The sequence below is a fragment of the Boleophthalmus pectinirostris genome, unplaced genomic scaffold (assembly GCF_026225935.1).
Source record: "Boleophthalmus pectinirostris isolate CB_2022bp ecotype Guang Dong unplaced genomic scaffold, ASM2622593v1 HiC_scaffold_17, whole genome shotgun sequence".
In the NCBI taxonomy this organism is placed as follows: Eukaryota; Metazoa; Chordata; class Actinopteri; order Gobiiformes; family Gobiidae; genus Boleophthalmus; species Boleophthalmus pectinirostris.
The window spans coordinates 20,187,953-20,207,484 of NW_026571115.1; the positions used below are offsets into that span (position 1 = coordinate 20,187,953).

Sequence of the window (19,532 nt, forward strand, 5' to 3'; positions counted from 1 at the left end):
TAAGTTTAATGCCATACTGTGGAACATCTTGATGAATACAAGTAGATGGCAGACATTCCACCAAAAAACATAAGTAAGTATGTAAGAGTAAGAGGGAGTATTACACCTCTATGGGGCATTAAGTGCTAACATACAGTTTATAAACAAACATAGATCACCATGATGCCTTTTATTGTTTTGCTACATTCACCAAAACCAATGTATTAACATGTTGTAATGTTCCCCTTGCTCTCCGCACACTCCCCCTTCAGAGCACTAAAACATAATAATCAGTGTGTATCTTGCTAATAAAACCACATCACATCACATTAAGTTTGTGAAGTTGTAGTAATTTTTTTTTTTATATCCTGCTTTTGTATATTTATGTAAAATTGCTGTGTGGGAGCATGGATGAGCTTAAGATAGAATCGCACTGCTAAACATATGGAGGGTTTGAATAAGGCATGCCACGCTACACTATAGTAGTATATATATATATATATATATATATATATATATATATATATATATATATATATACTACTACTATATAAACTATACAACAACTCTACTATATATATATATATATATATATATATATATATATATACTATATATATATATATATATATATATATATATATATATATATATATATATATATATATATATATATATATAAGTAGAGTTGTTGTATAGTTGGTTCGGCTAATCAGATAATGTTGTATAGTTGGTTTGGCACTATATATATTCATCAGAAGTATAAAAACCTTTACTTAGGTACTAGGGATGTAACAATAACCAAAATATCGTGATATCGTATCATCAAAAGTCTCTCAATAATATCGTGGGCCATCACAATATATCGAATTACAAGTTTCTTTGCTTAAATTCATTGTTATGGCGCAGGAATAGCTAAATAAACAGAGGGAACTACATCGACCATGATCCTTTGCTGCAAAATACATGGAGAAATAGTTCAAAGCTCTTTAAGTCTTTTTTTAATTAAGTCTTGTCAAGGCATTTTAAGAGGTAAAAGTAGCATATTCACAATTTTGTTGTGAATATATTCCACAAAATATAGCAATAAATATTGTACAGTGAGATTTGGATATCATTACATCATTATTAGGTACACATATGACATTTTTCTCTATTGAAACACATTGTCACCATAAAGTCAAACATAACTAAATAAAAATAATACTACTATAACTATAAAAGTCGAAAGCACAAAAGAACTGTCTCTGAGTTTCTATAGCTTCAACACACACTATATGCATGCATCCCAACTACAGAACTCTCAGCATGAAAACAACAAACAAACATGATCAAAGTCACCAGGGCTATTTTTGTAATTCATAAAGCCTCCTCCAGCGCTAGTCTACCAGCCCCATCCAAAAGCAGTGCAGTGGGCATGCTAGAGGATTCATTCTTCTTTGCATATCTGAGGCCCCCAGCTCCTCCCTCGATCCCAACCCTCAATCTGACAAACCCAATTAGCAGGACATGAACATTATGGTTTATGTAGAGTTCCTTTGGCAGGCATTGGGGAAGCGGGGGCTTGGCACATAAGGATGGGCACATAGCATCTTCCAGCTGGAGAAGCAAAGTTATAGTGAGCTGGCATTGTGCAACGTCCTCCAAACTTTCTCTGTGTCGCAGTTTTCAGTATCTGTAAGTTTGTCATACTTGGGGCTGGAGGGTCATGATAATAAAACAAATCTGATCCCTGTGTCATGTCAGTTTGCTGCTTTGTCTCATTGGTTAGCTGGAATTGAAGCGCAAACTCAAAGAAGAAGTGAATGATTTAACTATCTCTTATGTAGATAATGAATGCATGGATCGTGATTAAAGGGCCCATATTATGCTATTTTCAGCTCCATTATAATGTTGTTTCCTCATCATAAACATACCGTTCTGTTTTGTTTCATCAACACACTAACCCTACAAATTTAGACTGAGTTCTTCTCTCAAACAGCAAATACTTATGCTGTCATGTGGAAATACAGGAAGTGCTTCACTCTGTTTTTAAACTCCATAGAATCATTTGGATGATTTCAGCCCTGGAATTTGTTACTGTAACTTGAAAAATACTACTACAATACATCGCAAGGTGGAACAAACAACCCCAGGTATGTTTTTGAGGAGGTAACAACATTCTAATTTGTCTTAAAGCTCACGAAAACCCATTTTGAGTAATACAGGACAATTAAATCTAAATTGTGCTTGTGGTTCTAAGAAATGTATTATACCGAAAAATGTGTGGGCTAACTAACTAAGCAGTGCACAGTTTTTTCTATTTAATGCCAATACGGGACTCAAGTATTTCCATTAGGGGTGTAACGATATTCAAGTCTCACGATACGATATTGTCATGGTATGAACATCACGGTACGATATTTATTGCGATCGTGGGAAAGCTCACAATATCGTGGGGAGGCTCAAGATTAGGGATTTAGCAATATCCACATCTCTCTGTACGATATTTTCATCATATACATCTGACGGTACGATATTTATTGTGATATTTTGCAGAGGCTAACAAAACTGTTAACTCTTTTTTCTCTTAAAATGTCTTGACAAGACTTAATACAAAGAACTAAGACTTAAAAATGCTTAGAACTGTTATTTCTTCTTGTAGTCTACAGTAAAATAGAGCAAGGATCATGGTCTATGTAGTTTCCTCTGTCTTTTTTTAGCTACTGCTGCACCATAACTCTTAATTTAAGCAAAGTGACTTAGTGTTTGATATATTGTGATGGTCCACGATATTATTGTGAGAATTTTGACGATACGATATCACAATATTTATGTTATTATTACAGCCCTAACTTCCAGTATGGGACCCAAGCATAACGCAAAGACTAACCCATGCAAACAAAATGAGTAAGATCTCCCAGCACACTGTAGACTTATTCAGACAGGTAAAAGTGAAATCCTTCTCCAGAGCTCAGCTGAACTACACAGCACAGTGCTCGTGTGTGTCAGCCTGTCAGCCGCCAGTCTCCCAGCCCGTACCACTTCACCATTTGAATGAACCTAAAGGAGATCTACAGCTTCAAAGCCCGCTCCACTAAGCACCACTAGACACTGATCAATGGGACAGCTAATGCGAAACAATAGCAGCTGAAATGGTTTGAACTACTGTACCCAGAATGCACCAGTTTTTATGATGAGGAAAAATGGGACAGATCAGAGCTCTTGACAGAGAAACCGGCAGATGTTCTCGACAAAAAAGCAGAACAAGAGGTGATATTTTTACATTTGAAAGCATTTTTTTTTTTTTTAAATCTTGAGGGATTCTTCAGAGTGTAAAAACTCAAAGGGAGATGACAGACTAAATAGAGACATGTACACAGACCAAATCATAATTCAGGCCTCGTATGTAATTACTGTCAAAACAACTTATCAACATCAAGTCATTTCATTCAGCATTTATTATAAATCAAGTCAATATAAATAGACTATTTTTGAAAGACTGTTGTAAAATTGCTAGTTGGCATCAAATCTCCCTAGTAATTTATCAACCAGAACTAACAATAAGTGCAAAATGGCAGAGTGGTTAGCCCTTCTGTCTCTTCTCCAAGTATTTCTTCAATTCAAAGGTACAGAGTCATATAGATTCATAACATCAAATCCGTAATCTGAGTTTTAACCAAGTTTCTCATCAACACAAGGATTAAACTGGGTTATAATCCTGAAATAGATATGCCAATTTACTCATTTAAATAATCCATACATGTATTTATATTATTGTCACTGATACATGTAATTCCTGAGATGCTATATGTCACTGACTTCTCATTGCCACTGCCAAAAGCCCAGCTCTGGGACACGTTTTCATACAGTTTTCCACATGTTGATGTTATTGCAGTAATACCATGTTGGCTTAGAGCTACATGCATGTCACCTCTAGTATATTTATCATTACTCAGAGATTCAGTGTATGTCATATGTGATGTTAATAGTCCCTGTTGGCAGCTAATATGCACTTTGAAGGGCAGGCATGTTTTAAAACTGACAGGGCATGATCTGATTGGCAGAGATTGGGGGATAATCTCTGAGGGACATGTGTAAACAATGCTTTATGCTTAATGGATGATGGAAACTTAAAGGCATTACACTGGACTCTTAAAAACATGAAAAACAAAATCAAAGAATTAACAGTTCTTTAAAACTACCATATTTAATAAGACTGGCCAAGCTGTCCCTGTTGTATTCTCACGTATCACCACTAGATGCTATCGATGGTAGTTGAAGAAGACTAGAGACCAGAGGAGTTTGAACAAAGGGCAGGTAAAAAGAGGTAGAAGTGTGGGTCATCAAATAGACTTACAGGTATTAGGTTTAAATCAGTAATATTCAAATTTGAGGAGTACAGATTAACAGATGTGTTATCTAGTCTATAATACCAGTGTACAGTAAGACTTGCCTCCCTGTAGACATTGTCACAGTGGCTCAGTGCTCGTTTTAATTAACACAAATGCCTGAAGATGATAATTAAAAAGTAGAGAGTTGATTCCCCACTAGGAAAGGATCATACAATGGAAAAATGTGAGAGAAATTTTAAGATGTGTAGCAATATAATAATAAGTTATATAACAAGTTAAGAATTGGAAAAAAAAAAAAAAAAAAAAAAAACTTACTTCATTGGTTTAAACAACGCTTGTCCGTAGTTCTGGAAAGTCAGAATCAACTTCAACTGTGTGCCTCCCGATTTCATGGCTGCAAGATAAAAAAACAAAAAAACAACATTATTATTTTTAGTATTTCAAATAAAGTTGTTTGACCATTATTTTAATGAAAACTTTTTGGAAGTCACTCTGGCCCTGGTTTGATTTTGGTTTAGTCATGGTGTTTAATCAGGTTTAGTTTGAGGTTTTGTCCCAGTTTAGTTTTGATTTAGTATGTGGTGAATCTAAATTGTTTATAAGGAATTAATGTGGGAGTGTTTTCCTGCGTACATCCTCTGTACAAACTCACTATGTTCTACCTCCTATGGTCGTAATCTACAAACCCCATAAGATTAGCTAATACCCAGACATTTTCCATGGTAATAAATGTCTACTGTATATCCAGCCATAATGAAATGACATGTCTAAAGTGCATATACTGATGAGCCCTACCCCCTGCTATGAGCTGCCTGCTCTGCTCATTCACGCAGTACTTCCTGCTTGTACACAGAGCCCCGTGCTTTCATTAATTTTCTCAGCTCTTAAGACGACTTGGCTTCGTCTTACTCACCCCTGGCAGCACATGCAATTTACCGTGACTCATTTTCAAAAGCTTGTCGGGATTTCGCATACACTGTTGCACAGAGTCCAACCCGAATAACCTCAAATGAGTGAGTGCGGGCTTCTCATCTCCAGGAGGGAAGAGATACACTGGGAGCATTATAACAGCGGTGGCACGTGGCATATTTGTCAGAGAATATCGCCCGGGGAAATCTTTTAAACTTGATACAGCGAGACAGTCAAACCTTTGTGGATTGAGACGATTCAACACCATGACCTTGAACCTTATAAGCTACAATCCACAAGGGTCTGTCCTCAGTGCTCCTCTTCGTACTGGTGATATAAAAGGCTGTTCTAATGCTAAAGTAATCCTTCTTGATTGTGTGTTTAGATATGTGCAATGATCTAACATGAGAAAATAACTTGGCTTATGTGACAGGCCATCTGCCGTACATGATTGATAGATTATTGTTTGTTTTTCTAACAATTTTAATGATTGTTACCACTGCCAAAACTAAAATTCTTCATTGTAACTTATTGACAATATCTACTTAGAGGTGGGTGGAATTTTTTTCATTTCTTTCATTTCTTTCCGTAATTTGATGATATTTTTGCAATCTCAAATGTGCTAAATGTTTGATTGAGGTTTAACGATCACGCAAATGTGAAACGGATTGTAAAATTAAACACATATGAGCAAAAAATAATACCACTTAGTGCCTGTGTTTGGAAAATTATGTTGCAATTTTCTCTTCTTTTTAGTTTTAATTCGTTTTTTTTATTGGGAATTTACTGAATGTTATTTTTTTTCATTTTGATATATTTGCTAAAGCACATGGCCATGAGTCACCAAAAAACATGGCAAAAACTAACCTGGTACCACTTTATATTCTGTACTACTACTAAGTCATTACTAATAAGCATGTCACGATAAACACTATATCAAATTTTCGTTCAATGCATGTTAGACAAAACAATCATTTTTGAGCGTCTATTTGTATTGTGAGTTTTTCTTTGTCTTAGTGGGGAACTTTTTGTTATTTTTCTGTACTATGATGAGATTGAGTTTCAGCATTATAGGTTTATAGTCTATATTTTCTTCAGCGATATATCGTACATCACACTTTGTTGTGACAGGCCTAGTTACTAAGCCTGAACCAAGCCACCATTTATTCATTGTGAAGTCTTTTAAAAGTGTATGTATAATTATGTTAGTCATAGTAACTCGTATACATAACACTATCAAGTACAATGCTAACCACTCTGCCACTCTCTATACACTCACTTGAACTGTACATCTTTTCTAACAAACAAATTGCCTTGTCTTCTTCTCTTCCTGGTGCTGCTTGTGTCACCCTATCCTGCTGTGATGATAAATCCGCCTCACCTGAGCCCCCTCACGCTCCCATGCCTATGATTTATGGATCCATCCGAAAGACTGAACAAAAGGGCCACCGCTGACCCAAAAGAGGGGAGGAAGAGGGGAGGAGGAGTGGAGGAAGAGAGGAGACAGGTACAGAGCAATACAGCATGGAGAAAGTGCTGAACAAGGGAAGGCTCCAAGTGTGTTTGGTAATTCTAGTGAGACAGTTAAGTGCTATGTGCGCACCAATTAGGGAGCACCAAAGCACAAACGCTCATAAACTTCAGACGTGATTTCGTTTTTGCAGACAGACGTTTTTTATGGCCTAGTCTGGGCCCAGAGCTGTGGTGATATAGAGGAGACGAGACGCATAAATGTGACATAATTAGGAGTGATTGATAGTGATTAAAGGAGCAAAGACATTTATAAAAATGCTGGAACGTGTTTGTGACTTTTGAAATGGTAATAGCTAAACGTCAACTTTAATTTCACAAACTTGAACATACCCACAATAAGGAGTCGCTAATTACAGTTTAAAAGTTGTATTTAAAGCTACCATTTATCATACTCGACAAACTGGCCCAGTTGTATTCTCACATACCGCCACTAGATGCTTCCTACATTACTGCTGTCTGAGAGTGTGCCATTTCTGGTCTGACAGAAGAAAACCAGAGACTACAAGTGAGCTTGAACAATGTTAAACTGCCAACTAAAACAATAAATCAAATAAATTTACAGATTGTAGCTTTGACTCAGAGATTTGTTCAAAATTGCAATTGGATTTAGAGTTAGGCACCATTCACTTGTACATCAAAGTTGAGTATGACCTGTAAAAAGTGCCATAAAACACTAAATAATATGATCGTTTTTGCTTTATGTGTGGAGAGTGTGGACACATGCACACAGATGTCCGTTACAAACTGGTGACTCACCCACACTAGTGATCCTCTGAGTGACCAGGTCTTTGAGCAGAGCCTCCAGCACTGCGCTGTGTCTGGGGTACAGCTCGTAACGGTTGATCCCAATGTGGAAGCGCAGCCAGTTTGGGTACGACTCTGCTGTGCCCTCCGCCGTAGGAGAGAACTCTTCCTCCTCACCATTTCCCTCTTCATTCTGCCTATAATCAAAACAAGAATGTAAATATCTGGCAGTTGTGTTATGGCTATATGAATGAATACTGAAAGAAGACATAATATGAACTATACATCACACATCACATTGAACTGACTGGTAAAATCCATGGTTATTTGACTTCAAGTGGATCATATGCCAATATATTCAACACCACTGGCCATTCTATTAAGATTATGGACCCACAGGTATCAATATTCTCAAAATAATCTTTATGTACAGCCACTTCCCTTATCTCAATCAATACTAGTCTAAATGAGGGCAAGGCATATGGGGCTTAGTGGCACATTAAAGATGAATGATAGCCAGGCTGAGTGACATTAAAATGCAACTGTAACATTGCGGAGAATTAATAAGCATACGACTGTATAAACCATATTATTGTGTTAAAGCCGGTCAGAAATAGGTTAACTATAAGCCAAGAGCCTGCATGAATGAAAAGCTTTAATCTGAGTGGTAACTGTCCCACTTGTCCCTCTTTTGAGCGTGCGTCGTCCTACTTACCATCCCTGGCTCCCCGTGGTTTTGGGGTAAAATCTAATGTCCGTGTTGACGTTAAACAAAGTGTCATCGTCCGTGAGCGCCGGGAGTTCAGACCTGTACAAGGGATGCTCAAACAGCGCAGACAGTCTGGATCCACCGTGTGCTGTCACGGTCATTCCCCCGCTCGCGTCCCCTATGAGCGGTTTGTGCAGGTCTGCTGCTCTCCCTCCCGGAGCTCTCATCCTCCCAAACGCAGCCACTCTGTCCCCGGCCGATGCGAGCTTCTCCAATGAATGGGACGTGAGGTTGGAGCCGGGTTCGTTGCTGAAGTCCTGGAGGATCCTAAGCGCGTGTTTATTAGGCCAGCCAGCTTCAGCCGGCGACCTGGCGCGATTCTTTCCCCAGCTCTGTGACTCTGCTCCGGGGTGATGCGAGCACTGACAGCCGCCGTCACCGGTGCTGCCGTCCGCTCCAGACGCGCGCTTCTCCAGTTTGGGTAATAAGTCTATCATAATGTGCATCGTGCACGCCACCAAAAACACCATTAGTAGTAATACTCTGAATTTTCGGAATAGGATCATCTTCAGCATCTTACAGCACCGACATTGAGGTCCAACAAAAGTGTAATTATATAGGGTAGCCGCGGAGGTTTGAAGATATTTTGTTTACTCCACGCATTACGCACGCACCTTTGCTAACTCTATTACGTGTAAGGCTTTTTCAGTCCAAGATCTCTTTCCTCTCACAGCTGGATGGAATCATTACGAGACAGTGGCAGCGGCTCAAGTGGCGCTCTTCATTCATGCCGTTGTGAGATAGTGTGAATCAGACGCACAGAGCATTGAATCAAATGCAGGCGACTTCTTTAGGCAGATACTTCTGATCTAGCGCTACATATTCCTCTGTAAGAGCAGGTGGTCCGCGGCTGTGGGTTTTGACGCCGTCCCGTTGCGTGGCTGCTGTCGGTGTTGCTCGTTAAAGTTCAATATGAGTAGTGCTGGCAGGTGCACGGCTGCCTCTTGTCATCCGTCCTCCGCTCCCCGCTTTGTCTTCCGGCCAAGTGCTCATCCCGAGCGGGAGTGTTAAATATTATGATGGAAGCCCTCGATGTCCAGCCTTGTGGCGTCATAAGGAAGAGATGGGTGTGCGTGTGCGCAGACAAGGAGCACCACAGTGACATGAAAGGCGAGCTAGCAAGAGGAAAAGAGGATGGACCAAAGCAGCTGGGCCTGCAACGCCATTGTGCGCAGACAGAGGGCGATAGAAGAAACAAAGGCTTTCAGAGGCTGAGCAAATGTGCGTCCTCAAAAGGATGGTACATTGGATTTGAATTTTTTTGTTTATCAATATAGGCAAGTTAATTTAAATAGGACAAAGATAAACATGATATCAAGGGCTAGATAAGTTGCCCATAGCCGTGATAAATAATCAAAAGTAGGTCTACTAAAATCTAAAATCTACAAAATGTAGTCTAGCCCTGTGGCTTAATAGTAACAAAATATATAGACCACAATTATAACACCACATATCATTATGAATCTAGTAGATCTGCAATGTGTATTGGAAACGTGCTAGGCTGCAAATTATTATATAATTATTATATAATTTGTATGAAAATTTAAAATGGGCCTATTGACCTAGTTGACTCTCTTTTTTCACATCCCCATGTCTTCAAGCTCCATCAAAAGTTTAAGGCAGTCAAAAGTTACTCTGTGCCTGCAAGCTAGTCTGCCCCTAACAACTTCTCTTTATTTCCCTTATGAATATTTTCATTTGAATCAAAGGACTTTTAATCATCTTATTTATCGTCCACCAACATTAATCTTATACACGGATATTGTGGAAGCCGTACACACCTGCCTGCCTTCTCCCGGGCTATTTTCAATTTGCTGATAAAGTCAATGCTCCTTTCATTAAAACTGGTCGAGGCAAAACACTCAAGCAAGAGCAATTATGGCTGTGTTTATTTAGACCCCACTGTCTTCAAAACTTCACCGTGGAGTTGTTAAATTGCTTCCTCTTTGAACTCTGCAAATCAAATTAGTTTCATTATTTTGTTTTGTGATTTGTAATGCCGGAAGCCTTGTACAGGAGCTGGTAGTCGCCCAATGGATTCTTTAATATGTTAAAAGGAAGAAATGATACATGTTTATATGTTTTGTTTATGAGCTGTTCAAAGTGCTAACATTTGGACTTGGTTGGTGCCGAACATCCCACAGGCAATGAATACAAGAATTCATGCCACCATCCTACAGTAAACAAGCCTGCTTTCAAAGGCACGGACTGTGCCAGTATAGAATTTATAAGGTGCACACGTAACTATGAACAGTGCATAAAAATACACAACTCTGGAGTTTGAACTAGTTTAATTCCCCCACAAAGGCCCTCACAGATGTATGCCACAAGCATTGCTAACTTGCAAAACATCTTTGTATGGTGATTGAGTCTGAAATTAATCAGATCTGATCAATTAAGCAACTGGGTTGTGTTCCAATACCTACAGATGATGTGTCCTGTGTCAATTGTGTTAGAAATCCCAATCAAGGCATAAGCAGACTCTTACTGAAAACTTACGTTATACGTATTGCCTCACATAATGCAAGCAAAGATGTTTCATATTTTGTGGGCAAATCAAAACCTGCAAACTGTTACCTGCACACAGACTGAAGACTGGTCCTGTGTGTTTTTCATGAGGTATGTCTCTGCCACTGGAGATTAGAAGAGCTTTTAATTTGCAGACACAATATTGAACTGAAAACCTAAAAGTCTGATGTGATGATACATTATTTTATCTTTTTAAACCACCTTAGACTTCATCTCCTTGGTATTGAAAATTGTGGAAAAGTAACTAAATACATGTAGCAAAGATACATATTTGGGATATTAATTCTGAGTAACTGTATTTGCAGCTGTAGTTAGTTACCCTTTCCCTTTTATTTGGTGGAATTGAGAAACATACATTATGACACTCAATCACTCTTGTGGTGAATTTTCCTTCTCTAACAGAAAAGTCTACCTTACAAAAAACATTTAGGTATTTTGTTGCAGCCATATTGTATTGCCACACAATTTGTTATGTAATTGGCTGCCCTATAAAAGGGAAGGAAAAGGCTCACACAGGTGTTTGCAGTGTGGAGGTATACAGTCTTTAACTGCTGAAGTGCTGAATCTGTGTATTTTGGATGGTTATAAAGTATGCCAATAAACAATCAAGGAAGACAGGTAGACTTTCTTTTACGGAAGACACACATCTGAGACGCCACACATGCTGCAGCCATAGTGAACCATGCACAGGGCAAGTTTGGGAGCTACATATTCATTTAGGTATTTGTTTTTCCCAACACTGTATGCAGTTTTATGTACTCTTGAAAATTTCACAATGTCTTATAGTTTACTTGAATTCTATGTACACTGAACACCAGCATAGATCACTACTGTATATCTAATGATTGAAAAGCAATGTAATTTGTGTGAAGATAGATCAATAGTCAAAAATGAAAAACTGAACAAACTGTAGTAATTTGCGCATTGAGATTACAGAACACGTAGGCGAAAGTGAGACTATTGATTTTTGTTAAAGTATTTTTAGATCTGAAGAGGGAGAGGATATAAGATTACAGAAACATTAGAACAGTTAAAGTTATGAGAATATTAACAACAATGCTTTTTACTGCTTTTTATAAAGAAATACAATTAATATTATGCAGAACTGAGTTAAGCATTTTGGTCCAGCCCTCCACTATATTTTCTGTTTCCTATGTGGCCCCATGAAAAAAATTATTGCCCACCCTTGGGCTAGAAGATAAAAGCTACAAAGCTTGACCTGTGCTTAGTAAATGAGTTCAACTATTAAGAGTCTGATAATTTTTTTGTTTCAACATGAAACATCAATGGCTATGTAAGTGTCCACATTATAATTGGAACATAATAGTACACTACAAAACAGTCTGAATAAATAGCTGGTTCAGGGGAGATATCATTACAGACATAAGAAGGTATAAGAAGATACCCTGACATTACACAGACTCAAAGGACATTGAATAAAAACTATAGGCTTAATGTACAATGGATTTGGTGACCACATAAGAGCATCGTCTGTAGTCTTGGTCTTTCACAGCGTGATGCAAACTCAGAATAATGAAATTACTGCCTCCATGCTGGTCAGGGAGAGTGCCCGCTGCGAAGACCTTCTTACTCGGACTCCAAGAATAAAATGAGGTGTGTTAAGTAAGTGGTTCTTTATAGGCAATGACCTTGACAATGAAGACAGCAATGGAACATAACATTTTTACATGGCGTTTTATGCAAATTTTCTCATGTATATAAATGGATTAACTGGTAAAAGCATGTGCTGTGTTGGATTCGCACACTGTCCCATATAGCATAATCACAGGCAGGACAATTTATAGTGTATGGTCCATTTCATGCTCAAGTGAGTGGCAATAAAGCATTATTTGAAGTTGTTGAAAAATATAGTGAACATGAATTAATGCAACTTAGACAGTTACAATATGGTTGTTCTCTATGTTTGAGGTCCTGTTTAATGTGTGATTGAAGTTTGGGTTGGGGATATTAAGGAGGGACACTCCACTATGTGCAGACAAACAATGATTCATGCCATATTTGCCATTCACATCAGCTCATGCAATAAATCCATATGTCCATTTACACTTTCTGTCTATTGTTTAGCATGTTCAGCTGAGCCCAGTCACAGAGTGTATATTGGTTTGGTCTGGTTCTCTGGAGTCCTTGTTTACTTCCAGGTTAAGTTCCAGCTTTGATGAGCCTCATGCTAAAAAAAAAACAGTGAAGATTTGCTAATTACTGAATTTAATGGTCATTCAAAGTTATTCAGTAGACTCACTAGTGCAGGGGTCTTCAACCTTTCCTCCAGTGAGTTACCTTTGCATAATGAAAATGCCAGCGAGCTACAGATTTTAGCAGTCACAAGAGATTTAGTCAGAGTCACAGCAAACCTTAGATGGGGTACATTTAGATGCCTATAAAATATGAACCATTATATTTACATACATCAAGTTAAAGATCAAAATTATACATTTCAGAGGTAATAGGCATTTCATTTGTCAAATTATAGTTGTTCAGCACAATACGTATAATTCAGAAATCCCTTGGTGAGCTACTTGGAAGGGGCTGGAGATCTGATGACTGAAAGGTTTAAATTTTTCATTCCGCACTCTTCTCTCTAATTTAATCTCTCTCTCTCTCTCTCTTTAATTTTATGATGATTATTTATGTTTTGATTTATTGTGATTTAAATTTGCCTTGCCTTGCCTACTGGTAGCTCCTGAGTTACAGGTTGGAAACCCCTGCACTTGTGTATTCACCAGAACTGACCCAGAAGTTTATCGGGTTGTTCAACACCAAAGGGCTCATATTACACTATTTTCTGATCTATGTAATAATGTTGTTTCCTGATCAAAAACATACTTAGAGTTTTGTTCCATTCACACATATTTAACAATTCTTCTCTCATACTGACACCGTGTTCCTCCTTGTCATGCCATGTGGTAATACAGGAAGCGCTCCACTTTGTTTTTAAACTCCACACACCTTCACTAAAATCATCTGGATAATTTCAGCCTTGGAACTGCCAATCTCTACTGAACAAAAAGAAGTTGTTAAATGTTTAAAATTACAGCTTCTTGACATCACAAGGTGGAATGGAGCAGTTTGAGCTTTGGAGTTGTAGGCAGGCTAACTAAGTAAAATAGTTACTCAAACATGTATGAATGAAACAAAAAACAACTCTGGGTATGTTTTTGATGAGGTAACAGCATTATAACATGGCTAAAAACTCACATGAGTCAGTTTTCCCAAATACAGGACCTTTAACGTCATTTAGATTCATGTATTTATATGGACATTTCACTCAGTTGCAAGAAACACTCTGAGCTCTTTTATGGGCCATACCAGTTTTAGAAAATGTCTATTTTTGAACTCAATTAAGTGTCCCCGTGAGAGGTGAACATAAGGCCATATACTTTAACACACTTTTACACTCACAAAACAGTTATCAGGAGTCAGGAACCCGCTCTAATGATTTTGCACTTGAAAACATGTACTGATGATTAATACTTGTTTATAATAAGACTATACCCTGTGGCTGAAGTAGCAGCCCACAAAGCACAATATAATCTTTGACTCCTCCAGAGGTTAGGGTTGGTGCATTGGGGCCATGTAGTCTTGTTACTGGCCTGGATGTGACAGTGGGAAGCATATATATGGGGATCTTGGACTGTTTGTCCCCCAGCAGCGCTCAGACTCGATCACTGTTCAACCAAACAACATTAATGTGCAGCGAGCCATAATGATCAGACTGGGAGGTGCCACTTCCTCTCTCATGTGTTTCTGGGCTTACTGTCTGCGTCTGGATGGGAAAACGTAACAACATAAGCAATGCACAAGATACTGACTCATGGTGCAGGAATGAAAAACAAATATAAAGTTTTATACGAAATGGAGACATACTATTTTAGATGTAGACTAAAATACACTGACAAGTCCTTGGCAAAACAACACAAACAAAACCCCAAACTCATAGCTTTGTCCTACAAATTGCTTGATGGTAAATATTACAATCTTTTTGGTTTGAGTAAAAAAAAAAATCAAAAAGTAAAAAATTTACAAATATATTCAAGTTCAAGGCTGCCAGACAATGTGCATCCAGTGAAAATGCAAATGTGTTAAAGAAGTGTGGCAGTTCTTGTCTCTTATGTTCATTTGAAATGTGCATTTCAAATGATGTCAACTGACGGCTCTGCAAGATCTGGAAACATTTTCATAAGAATAAGATGTGGATGCTATGCAGAAAAAAGCTTACACACATTTCTATGTAAAATGGAAAAATCTACAACTGGCACAGCCCAAGAGCCCAGCACAGAATTTTGGATCACAGCACCATAATACTTCAATCATTATAGCTATTTGTTCATTCCTGATTGTTGTAATATTACTGAGTTTGAGCTCTCCACCGTTCTAACTGAAGCACCATTAACAGTTATTCGAGCCACAAACACTTTCTCCGAAGGCTGTTAAAGAGACCACTGCTGCTGGAACACTGTGTATCGGACGTGCCCTGACCTGGTCATCTCAGTACTTGGCTACACTTCAGACTTGCTCAAAAGGGACTTTGCTTTTATTAAGTGTTACGCTCAAACAGAAAGAAGTCAAAGAAAACTTTATTTAAATGATAAATAATAGAACAATTGATGATAATAATAATAATAATAATAATAATAAGCAAGCAAATATCAATTCTTATCATTTTTTTGACTTAATTATGAATCCTTTTGAGATGTGAAATGACTCCACAAGTGTTAGCCTTCTCTGTCCCTCTCCTGTAATATTTCTTCTGTGAAACGTGTTGATTTTACAGTGTAGTGTGAGGACACAGGCAGCAGGTTATTGTGACATGTGGAGGAGGCTGCTGAGACGGGGCAGACAGTGCAGACTGAGCTCTGCGCAGAGCTGTGTATAGGCCTGGCCCTGGTGCCTGCTGTTGGCCTTGGTCACTGTACACTCACACAGGACGTTGGCAGAGCTGCTGTCTCCTGTAGAGCCACATCCTGTTAGGCTCTGCTCCCACTCGCTTGTTGACACACGGGCCACTGCAGGGCGTTGCTTCCAAAAACAAAGTCATGGTAAAAGAGGCTATTTTAGGGACATGTTTTTTTTTTCTTTGGTGAAGTCACTGTTGTATAAGGTAGTGCATGGAGTATGTGAAGAGGTGGAATATAAAAAGACTAGGCAGAGGGTTAGGACACATTTGACTAGTTTGGATATACTTACTTTTGAATAAAATAGAAATTGAATGGAAAAAATGGGCACCACTTTATAATTACACCTGAATTTTTCTCAGTTTATTAAGAATTTCAGAGTGATGAGTTCTTTAGGTATTTGTTCATGTTTTATTAAAGCGGGAATGCTTTTCTTTTCTATGGCTTATGAACTACACACATAACATATTTAGACCACCATGTTACCGTACATTATTTTGAAAATGCTACATTCACCGAAAACGAATTAACATCTTTTAACGTCTTTTCACTTTTATTTTTCACCCTCTGAGTCTCCGCTCTCTTTTCTCCTGAAGTTAAGTCACTCCCCCTTGAGAGCGCTACACAACACAATCAGTGTGCATCCTGCTAATGAAACTATTGCACATCGAATCAGGTTTGTCGAGTTGTTGTGTACAGTTTTGTATTGCACATTTGTATATTTAGGGAGAATTGTGGCGTGGGAGCATCGGTGACGTAGGTTTGTGGGTTGAGCATTGGACAGAATCTTACAGCTAACCGGAAGGAGAGTTCAAATAGGGCCCTGGAGAGATCCCTAAATTACAGAAACATGCATGGATGACATCACATTAGAAAGATAAAACCAAACTAGAACAACAAACATAATACCCCCTCTTTAAGTATAGTAACAGGATAGTAGTTTTTCATACTTTGTTTTTTTTCTAAGAAACCCTTTTTGACCTCTGCCTTGTATTTGGCAATGACATTTCATCCAGGAAGTGCATAATTGGACGTAGGATGCTGAGGTTGAGGAGTGGGCAGGATTGAGTGAATAGTTTTAATTATAGGTGTGAGAGCCAGCAGCCGGACCGCGATGACACATTTCCTGTGATTACGCGCACAGATGCCCATTGATTGTTAGGGCAGAGGAGTCATGTTTAATTGCATTAGAATAATTGTGTATTGATGAGTGAGGTGAGAGGAAGCAGGTGGATATTTACACTGCAATGAACCCAAACTTACTTAACTCTTTCATGGCCATAGACAAGAAAGAGAGCTGGGGCTGGTAAGAGCTTCATCAGTGCGGTTAATTGAGTAAAACTATTATGTTCTCTAATTTGAGGGGTAGTTAAAGGGATAGTCCAGAATTTTGGACAGAGGACCTCAATTCCTAGTTAGCCAGAGTGTTGGAGATGTGTGGAGACACTTTTTAAAATATTTCATCCAGTTCTTGTATTTGCAGAGGTCGCTGGTGCTAGGCTAGTGCATGTCAATGGCCATAGTTAGCCTGCCACTAAAAACAGTCTTATCCACTCCACAAAGCACCAGAAGCAAAATTATTATTACATCAGACTGTTGATGTTAATGTTTGTGTTGATAGAATAATGTTTGAAATAAAACTAACCTTGCATCACATGAATTGTTGCATGTTGAAGGACTATTTTCTCAGCAGCAGGGGAATTTTCCTTTGCTGGTAAGATAGATCCTCGGTGATATCAGTCCGCTGCTGCCAAGATTTCTATCAGGAAGTACAACTCACTGCTGCTGTAAGGTTGGTTTTACTTCTAAAATTATTCTAATGACACAGACATTCACATCGACAGTCTGGCGTAATAATAGATTTTCTTTGGGTGCTTTGTGGAGTGAGTAAGACTGTTTTTAGTGGCAGGAAAACTCTGGCCGTTAACATGTGTTAGCCTAGCACCAGCGACCTCTGCAAATACAAGGACTGGATGGAATAATTTAAAAAGAGTCTCCACACGTCTCTAACACTCTGGCCCACTAGGAAATGACGTCCTATGTCCAAAGTTTTCGGACTCTCCCTTTAAGTGATTAGAAAAATGCACTATCCAAAATTATAATATCTTGATGAAAAATTAAAAATCAATGTAATAATGCAAATATCATTACACATTACAATAATTTTTCCATTTCATTATCTATTTATCTTCATTCCCCGTAACATCTTTATGTAAAGGTGCACTGTGTAACTTCTCTGGTAGAGGGTCCACCACTTTGAATCCATGTTGGGTTTTTTTGTTGTTGAAGTTATCTACAGTATGGACTTACTATTTCCATGGAGACAAGCCAAGACCAGCAGATCACATCACCATCACCAAGTTACAGGTCAGATCTGTGGAGAAGTGGACTGCTCACAATATATAATGTGTGTTTTTGCTGTAGTTTTGAGAAATAAAACACCTTCAATGGATTAAATACAACTGTGGAACATCCCAGGTAAAGTAAGAACATCACGGTGGAGAAGATTAGATGGCGGACCCTCCACCAGAAAAGTTACACAGTGTGCCTTTAAAGCTGACCATGACCTAACAGACACAGCCAGTTTTTCATAAATATATTAAGACTGTATCAGAAATAATTTTAGAATTTTTCTGACAGAATTTGCAACCTAAAAATGGGTCAATAAATCTTTAAAAAAGGACCCTTAAATGATGTACTCAGAGATTCAGTTGATCCAGATGGCTTTGATGTGGGGCCAGGCGCTGTGGCCAGAGGCAGCAGGGTCGCTCCAGGCTGCCCTGCCCCTGTCACCGACCAGGTCACTGTGGTCTGGGTCAAAAACAGCTCATCTACATCCCCAGGCAGCACTAAGGGCATCTACTTCATATTGTGGGGAGCTCTTTGTATGTGTGCATGTGCTTTGAAGACATCAGCAGAAACACGTGATCATTTATATTCAGTATTTTGTTAGAGCTTTCAGTAGCAGGCTACGCTAGCAGGCTGTACCATCACCCCTGCCGTCCTCTAGTATTTCAGACAAGCATTTCTCCGGTGTCACAAGATATGATTATTACAGTTCTTATGCATGTCCTAATATGGCTCCGCTTTAATGCGCTATGCAAACAGACAGTGATTTTGATATAATCTTCTTAACTGTGACATTGCCAACTTAAGAATTAGCCTTCCGTGAGACAGCTCATTTACATAATGAATGTTCTGACACAGCTCATAAAGTCCCTGTTTGTAAAAGTCCTGACATGATGTTGTTTTTAAAGACAGAGGTTCAACCCACAGTACAATTTCATTTCATTTTTATTTAATACTCATGACCATTGTTAAAATATCTTATTTTAACAAAGGAAGGGCATTTCAAACAGGCACAGAGTTTACAAATTATTCCGGTGCTTTTTTCATTTTTAACAACAATATACATTTGTGCTTTGAGAAGTGTATAACATAGTATTTAGGCAGATGCCTTTCTATATTTGCCAACTGAAACTCGTCACCAATATAATCACAAAGGTTAGAAAAACATAAATGTCTGTCAGTGTTTTTATAAAGTCCCACAAGTTCTGAGTCTGTTTGCAGATTACAGATAGATTGTCTGTATGTCAGAACACCAAACCAATGAAACACAGCATGTATTTAATGTATCATCATCATCACCTTTATACCAGACTCATGGTCTATTTTTGAAAACAAACAAACAAAAAAAAAAAAAAAACAAAACCCAAAAAAAAACAAACAGTAACATTACAAAACAACATTTATGTTTTTAAAAGACCAGTGTCTTAACATATTGGACTGAAATCTTGACATTATTATTTCATTGTCCAATTT

At 38.2% G+C, this 19,532-nt stretch overlaps 1 protein-coding gene across 1 annotated transcript in view; it reads right to left on the reverse strand.

Annotated features, from left to right (window-relative positions):
* fam20ca (FAM20C golgi associated secretory pathway kinase a) overlaps nt 1-8,850 on the reverse strand; it is a 30,824-nt gene extending 21,974 nt beyond the window's left edge. The window contains 3 exon segments of the mRNA XM_055152357.1: nt 4,629-4,707; nt 7,512-7,696; nt 8,215-8,850. Coding sequence (XP_055008332.1) covers nt 4,629-4,707; nt 7,512-7,696; nt 8,215-8,783 — 833 coding nt within the window. The 5' untranslated portion in view covers nt 8,784-8,850.
* Between the last annotated feature and the right edge of the window lie 10,682 nt (nt 8,851-19,532).